General features: G+C 58.6%; 1 protein-coding gene across 1 annotated transcript in view; it reads right to left on the reverse strand.

Moving 5' to 3' along the window:
- Positions 1-19: 19 nt before the first annotated feature.
- Positions 20-7,911, reverse strand: part of LOC107123130 (erlin-1-like) — an 8,152-nt gene continuing 260 nt past the window's right edge. Inside the window, exons 2-9 of the mRNA XM_015426309.1 lie at positions 7,414-7,475; positions 6,370-6,495; positions 5,487-5,560; positions 4,326-4,384; positions 3,449-3,540; positions 2,784-2,873; positions 616-695; positions 20-428 (exon numbers count right to left, since the gene is read on the reverse strand). Of these exons, the coding sequence (XP_015281795.1) occupies positions 219-428; positions 616-695; positions 2,784-2,873; positions 3,449-3,540; positions 4,326-4,384; positions 5,487-5,560; positions 6,370-6,495; positions 7,414-7,475 (793 nt within the window). The 3' untranslated portion in view covers positions 20-218. The remainder of the gene's footprint in view (positions 429-615; positions 696-2,783; positions 2,874-3,448; positions 3,541-4,325; positions 4,385-5,486; positions 5,561-6,369; positions 6,496-7,413; positions 7,476-7,911) is intronic.

Raw genomic sequence — 7,911 nt, forward strand, 5'->3', positions numbered from 1 at the left:
CCCCCCCCCGCCCTACATCCTCAGGTATGGCCTGCAGAGGACCACCCCAGATTTAGGCCACAGAAAGCATTTGTCTTCTCTAGGATAACGACGACATTCCCGGATAAGGCAGATTGGAGGACGAGGATCCAGGCCCCAGACCAGTTATGAGTTACGACTGCGGAGGCCACGCAGCGCCACGACCACAATGCCTCCGTTGCCCCGGCCTCGCCGGAGCATCACATGGTGCTGCCATCTCCGTGCCTGAGGGGGGGCCCCCCAGTTCTGGAGATGAGCCGGGCGTCTCCAGCAGTGCTTGCGGCCACGCAGTTGAAGGCACAGGAACCCAGGAACAAGCCGGGGGGGAGGCTGTTTCCAAAGTACAGCTTGGTGTTGGTTGCGACAGCCTGGCACCTGACCAGCTCCAGGTAGGCTGGGGTGAGTTTCACCTGTTGAGGGAGAGGACACGTGAAGATGCTTCTGAAGGACCCCTCCCTTCTGCCGGACTCCAGAGAGTGGGGGGCTCCCAAGGCCTCCGAGTGGGGGGCTCCCAGGGCCTCCGAGGGGAGGGCTCTTGTGCTCCCCCCACCCCACCCCCCGTCCCGGACCCCAGATGCAAAAGTGACGGGAGCACACCTTGTTTGAAATGGCTGCTTTCTGAGCAGCGTAGTACTTGGCATCTGCCTTTGCCTTCTCTCTGGCTACAAAAGCAGCATCTAAGAGAAGAAGAAGAAGAAAGCACTGCTTAGGCAGGGCCACGGCAGGAGGTCTGGGTCGGCGGGGGGGGGAGGGGAGCACGGCAGGGCCTGCCAGGTGGGAGGGAGGGCACTCGCGGCCACGGTCTGAGCCCCAGGGATCCACTCGCTTTGTTGCTCTGCTACTCTGCTCAGGCACAACAAAACCTGAGACAGCGGATCCAGCGGCTCTAGTCTGGGGGCAAGCTGAGGCAAGGACCACCCTTTCTGCCTCATTCAAAGGCCCTGTGTGTCCCAAGACCCCACCCCTTAGCCGGACCGCTAAGGAAGCACGGGCTGCCTTCTGTGTGGGCCGAAGCCAGGTCTGGCAAAGAGGATCCACTTTAGTAGCAGCAGGAGCCATATTGGGGGGGGGGGAGGTTGGAGCCATACCCCGCCCTTCACTTAGAATCACAGTGTTGGAAGGGACCTCCGGGGTCATCTAGTTCAACCCCCTGCTCAGTGCAGGCGTCTCAGAGTGGCTTACAATCTCCTTTCCCTTCCCCTCCCCACCATAAACACCCTGTGAGGCAGGTGGGGCTGAGAGAGCTCGGAGCGAACTGCCCCTGAGAGAACAGCTCTGAAAGAACTTGTAACTGACCCAAAGTCACTCCAGCAGCTGCACATGGAGGAGTGGGGAACCCAACCCGGTTCTCCCAGATTAGAGTCCACTCTCCTAACCACCGCACCAAACTGGCTCTGGAGGGGAGAGCGCTTTCTCCACCTTTGCTGAATGCCCCACTAAAGCGTCTCTTCCGGCTCGCCTACTTTTCTCCTTCTCTCCCCTCTCCTTGGTGACCAAAGCCCAAGGCTTCCAGAAGCACATGAAGGCCAGCAGCACCCGCCAGCACCTCCTCACCCGTCTGATCCTGCACCTCCGATCTACCCACCCGGTCACCTCAAACTCAACCAAGACAAGAGGCTGAACTTCCTTCCCCCACCCCCCCGCCTTCCTCTCTCCCGTTTGCTTTGGAAGCCGCCTGCCTGCCTGCGAAGTGCTCTCACCACCGGCCCCCTCCTGACTGGCCTTCACTCTGTCTGGGGTTCCCTTTTGCTCCCCGTCGCCTGGCCACGACCCTCCCACAGACACAAGGCCAGAGAGCCCAGGCCGGGCTGCGGGGCCACCGCTCCCCTGCCGTCCCCTCCTCAGGTCTTCCCTCCCTCCCTCTCTCTGTGACTCCGTGGCCACAGGACGGGCAGATCACTTCACTGGTTTTCCGGTCGCCCTTTCTAAAGCAGTCTTCTGCCCCACCCTTTCTCCCCCCGCAAAAGGGACTCAAAGCGTAAAGGCTGACATCCACAGCCCACAGAAGAGCCATCTCTCTCCTGAAGAGCTCTGCTGTGCAGCACCCTGAGGACCGGGCGAGTCGGCATTCTGCTCACGCCACAGAGCAGGAGGTGCTGCTGCAGAAAGCACCCGAGACCACACGGCAGCTGCCCTGCTGCAGGGACCGGGAGAGCTGGAGGCGGCACAGACGTCCAGTCCTCACTTCCAAAGCTCTCCTGTCTCCCCACCCACCCACCCAGCTTGCCTCTCGGCCCTCCTTTCTCCATCTCTGCCTCCTGCCCTGGTGGCCAAGTGGCTGCCAAGTCCCCGTGTGGGACCACCCTCCTCCTCCTCCTCCTCCTGAAGGACCCGCAAGACGCCACTCCTCGGCCCTTCCTTTCCACCCCTCCTCGGCGGCCGCAGCGCACATTCCCAGTGGCCAGCAAGCTTCTGGGCCCGGGTCTGCTCAGGGCCTGCATCTCCCTCTCCACCGGGACACTCCCAGGGGCCCCCGCCCCGCAGGCACCAATCCCAGCCAGACCAGCGTAGCCCCAACAAAGCCCCCCCCCCCCACTTTCCTTCCGGCAGGCGTGGAGCTGGGGAAGGAAGAGAGACTCTGTGCTGTCTGGCACAGGCCCTTCCCTTCCAGGCCGAGCACGGCATCAGATACTCTTGGGCACGCCAGCCAGAAAAAGGTGGACCCTGGCCCGGCTGAGCAGGAAGCCCTCACCCCCACCCTCACCCTTCCGGCGAGGGGGAGCGGGAGGAGGAGGAGGAGGAGGAGAGAGCCGGGCGACACTTGCCTTCTAGCTCCAAAATCCGCTTGCCTATTAACGTCTCCATGACCTTCTGCCGGTATCGAATCTTGGCCACCTCAGCCACCTTCTCGGCTTCTGCAACGAGACATCAGCCTGTTCCCAGCAACTGAACGGCCTGCGGCACCAGCCGCCACAAGCACCAGTGGGGGGGGGGGGGGGGGGTTCGAGGGACAAAATATTTAAGCCATGTTAGCAAAAGAGAGCAAAAAGCCACTTGATGTCCAAGCACCGGGGTCTGTCCGTGGGCCCCCTTTCACATGGCTAATTTGCAACACAACAGCCCCCCCTCCCCCTATAGATAAACAGACGGCATTTCCCATGGGGGGAAAAGAGCACCCCTCTTCACTGCTCCAGCCTGAAGAAGAGTTCTGGAGACCTCAAAAGCGCACACACGCACGTGCACCCCTCACGTGTCATTTTGGACCAGGCCAGCTGAGCAACAGCTTCTGCCCCCCAGCAGGCAGCCCAGGGGCCATCGCCTGGTTTCAACTGCTCCCCTCCCTCTTTCTGGGAGGGGACCGCCTACTGGAGCTCTTGCCCAGGGGGGGGGGCACCTGGACGGCCCAGCCAGGGAAGGGTCAGCTCAGCGCTGGGCGTGAATTCAACCGCTGTGTGTGTGTGTCTCCACCAGAAAGGGTGGCCCCCGTTACCTATGAGCGCCTTCCTCCTCTCCGTCTCCGCCTCCTTCTCCACGACTTTCTGCTTCTCGGCTGCTATCAAGAGTTTGGTCTTTTCTGTTTCCCTGCGGAGCAAAACAGAAGACACTGCTCTGGCCACCTGCTGCCAAAGGTCCGGCCTAATTCCAGCGCCTCCAGCTTTGCTTAAAAGTGGCACCTTATACTACACAAAACTTTGATCCTCATGTCTATAGTTCTCCAGCATCTCTTGTGGGTGGCCTGCAAAGCCTTTGCAGCAGGGGGGGGGGGAAGGCATCCTCGCCACGGGTGAACCCAAGCCCACGCCCAACTCACACCACAGGCGGGGCCTATCCACACCCACCGACTGTAACAAACAAATTAAACCGCACCGGTCCTAATACCGATCCTCACGTTGCCCCCTCTGCTCACTTCCCTCCCCTGCAAGAACTGTCTGTGCGTATTCCTAATCTCGACTTCCTTTCCTTTAGCTCATTTTGAATCCAGAGGTGGCCTGTCTTTTTCATCCCCTGGCCCGGGAGTCTTTGGTGAGGGACCTTACGGGAAAACCTTCTGGAAGTCCGTGTGCATGGCTAGTTCCAGGTCTGGAGCGCAGGCACGCTGAGGGAGCCGAGGGAGCCACAACGCCCAAGCTACGGATCCCCACTGCTGACTCCGCTCTTGCGAGGAGCGCCCACAGCCCCACGTCTTCAAGGGCTCCAGGAGCAGCCCAACAGCTGCGCAAGGGGGCGTTTCACGTGGCCTTTAAAGGGGACTGGAGGAGGCCCTGACAGCGGGCCCAGACCCACGGATCCTGCCCCCACCCCCACAAGGAGCAGGCCGCTGTGGGTGCCCGGCTCTCGGGAGGAATACTCCAGCGGGGAATACTCACACAAGTTCAAAATCCCTCCGGATGGCTTCGGGGATTTTGGGCTTTGTCACACGCACGGCCTGCGTGAAGAAGACAGACCGCTCAAGTCAAGCCACCCTCCCTCTTGTCCTCTCCCAGACCCCAGGCGGCCTTCAGTGCGAGGGACGTCCAAAGACGGTCTGCCACACGTGGCCTCGGCCTCTGCGCTGGAGCCCTGGGCTTCCCGGCTACTCTCCCATCCAAGCCCTGTCCGGGGCGGCTGAGAGCTGAGACAGGATCAGGCCAGCCCAGCCCAGCCCAGGCTGCGCCCTCCTAGGGACGGGAAACTTCTGGAAAGGTTGAAGCCGCGGGGGGGGGGGGAACCCCAAGGATTCTGGGAAAGGCTGGAATAGGTGCCACTCTCTCCTATCAACCCTAAACTAACTTCACTGATGATGTATCAACATAATACATATAACTTATTATATCATATACTATTCTATTCTATTCTTTGGCATGTTTACGGAATTTAAAAGTATAAACATCCCCGTTTTCTATAAGAAAAAACCCAGCAAACATAGCCACTATTTGAGAGGGCCGTTGCAAACGGTTGCTGCACCCTGTGCTGCTCCCTGGCCACGCGTGTCTTAACTCTGTCCCTTGAGATGCCGGGGGGAAGCAGAAATTAAAGACAGCAAACAAATTCCGTAGTAAACAAAAGAAAACATACGTTATACGTTCTGAGAGAGAGAGAGAGAGAGAAAGCTGGTCTTAAATAGCACCTCACTGACTGTCGTGCACAGACGGCCCTATCTAGAAATCTCCTGGGCTGCCTCCCCCCACCCTCTTCCGGGGAGGAACCCTTACCCCCCCCGGCTGCCGGCCTGTGGGGCCTCCTGGCAGAAGCAGTGCTCTGCAGCTCCTTCCTGTGTACAGAATCCAGACAGCTAAAAGCCGGAAGGGCAAAGAAACCTCCCTTGCCTTCTGACGTGCTTGGAGGCAACCTGGGCTACTCCCCTGGGATACCTAACATTTACCCACACCAAACGTTTACCAGCAGGCAAGCAGTGCCAGGTGCCCACCAGAAGGCACAAGGAGCCTCTCTGGACCTCTCAGCTCCCGCCCACCAGCCTCACCCAAGACCGGAACTAGTTACGAGGCTCTTTGTTTACAGGGGAGGCCTTTTCACGCCACCCGGCTTACCTGGATGGTGATCCCTGGCGCCAGGGCGTTCAAGTCCCGCTGCAGTGCCGTCTTCAGGTGGTCGTCAATCTGGTCTAGGAGCAGCAGACAGGAGGGACAGGATCACTACCAAGTCAGCCAGCTGCTCAGGCTTCCCAAAGCTCTTTCCAGCACCCTATTTCTATCATTACCCTTCTGCACAAAAAGAACACCCAAGGAAGCCGACAAATGCAACACATCCGAATTAAATGCAGGAGCAGGCTGGCAAGGAAAAACGGCCTTGGAAAAGGACCCTGCCCCCTCCCCGGAGGGAGGGAGGGAGGGAGGGAGGGAGGAAGAAGGAAAGAAGTAGCACACCTGCCCCCATCTGCAAACCCCCCCCCCTTTTCAAATTTTAAAGCAAACCAGCTTCCAGGCTGTGGTCTGAAAACTGCTTTAAGGAACTTCCCTACAAACCAAAGTCACGTGCGCGCAAAGAGAGAAACCACACCCCCTAATCTCTCCATGGAGTTCCATGCGGAGAAGTCTGATCTGCTTGTCACAGCAATGGATTTTCGTAGGGAAAAAATATCATCTTACTCTTGATCTCTTTGTAATTGTTCTCTAAAGCAGTGATTGGTTCTTAACCATGAGTTTATCAAACAGGTGCATCCGAGCAGACAGCTGACAGGTGCTCGTTATCTTTTCTAATACCAGATAAAAAGGCCAAGCTGAACTCTTATCTCGCTTAAAGGGCAATAAATCTTTCTGTAACTTTTAATTAGCTGTCAAAGATCAAAGGAAACCGTTATGCCACCAGAGTCCACCCAAAGCTGAGCCCAGTTATGAGCGCAGACTCCATGGAAGACACCTCTTGTCAGCAAGTGAGGCAATGACTGGCGCAGGGGGGGGAGCCCACGCTTACCAAAGAGCTCAATGTACACTTCCTGGAGAGTGTGGGCACTGCAGAACTGGTTCAGCTCATGGTGGATCTTGTTAAAGATGAGAGCCTTGTCATAGTCGGCAGTGAAGTTCCTCACGATGTCGTAGGCTGGGGCGGCAGGAGCAGAGAGGGTATTGCAACCTCACGCAAACATAAGACGCCCCAAGCGACACGCACTTCGCCTTGGACACTGGCGCAGGCACCCCCCCACCCCCGGGGCAGTCTCGCCAAGGAAAGGAAGCGCGAGAGCAGCACCCCCGGGGGGCAGCGGAGAGATCAGGCCGGGACCCCCGGGGGTCGCCAACATAGCCCAGGCCCTTGGAGACTTTTGCAAGGAAGGGCAAGCTCTGCAGCTGCCTTTTTAGGGGTGTGCAGCCAGCGCCCCGAACAACCCCGGCTTCCCTGCAGCCTCTTCACACCCGGAAGTGGCACCACCGTGTTGGCACCCTCTGGGGGGGATGCTACTTTTTGGGCAAAACTCTACGGTTTGTAGCCATTTTCCACATGGAGTTTCCCCACAAAAGTAGAGCGTGACTGACGCCCCCGCCCACCCCCACCCCCCCGCTAGCAGGAGGAAGGCACTTGGCAACCCTGCGCTGACCACAGCGGGAAACTGGATGGGATTCAGCTTTGGTCTGACTCAGGAGCCCTCTTCTGACACGTCTAACTCTGTTGCTTCCCCAGCGCTTATGTCCCGGCCAAATCAGTCCACCTGACTGCGGTGAAGCCTCTGACAACCACTTTTTTCTACAGCCGAGATTTATTCATAAGAGATTCTTTATATGGACCAGCTGCCTGCTTAGCTCAAGGGGCCCGTCTTAACTTCTGTGCCAGCACACCCATCTGTACACTCGCTCTGATGGGGGGGGGGGGGGGGGGGGGTCTGGTTTACAAACCAGAGACAACCACCTGAAGCAAAGACCTCCGAAAGCCCGGGCAGAGAGCACTCCCAGCCCCTCCGAGCCTTCTCGCCAGGCCCCCCTCCTCCCTGACGGGAGACAAAGCTCCTTGTGTAGGGGGGAATACCTGCATGCGGCGCCAAGACGTTCACCACTTCAATTCGATCGATGTAGATCATGACACCACCACTAAGAGAAGACGACACCCGTTAGTGGCACTGGAGAGAGGTGCCCTCGTTTGCTCCCGAACACACACAGAGCCACGAGTCCCGTGCCGGTTCAGATCACACACATTTGCCTGGCAGCGCCCCTCTCCCGTTCCGGCAGGGCTTAACCCCTACGCAGGAGAATCCTCTCTGAGCAGCTCAGCTGGTGGCCTTCCAGACCTGACAGGCGGGTGGTGGAGCCGGGGGGGGGGGGACACACACTGGGCAGCACAGTCTGCATCAGCGCCCAAACCCTCCCATGGAGGGTTTTGCCCAGCAGGAACCAGTGCAGGCTCTTGATTTTCTCAGCTGCTGTTTCGTATGGCTTGGCCCAAACTCAACATCTGTCTGAGCGCCTCTCTATGAAGCTCAGTGCCACTGCCAGCGCAGACAGAATTCTGTCTGCGGCTCAGAACGCA

This window comes from Gekko japonicus, unplaced genomic scaffold (genome assembly GCF_001447785.1).
Source record: "Gekko japonicus isolate JY-2015 unplaced genomic scaffold, Gekko_japonicus_V1.1 scaffold557, whole genome shotgun sequence".
NCBI classification, from domain to species: Eukaryota; Metazoa; Chordata; class Lepidosauria; order Squamata; family Gekkonidae; genus Gekko; species Gekko japonicus.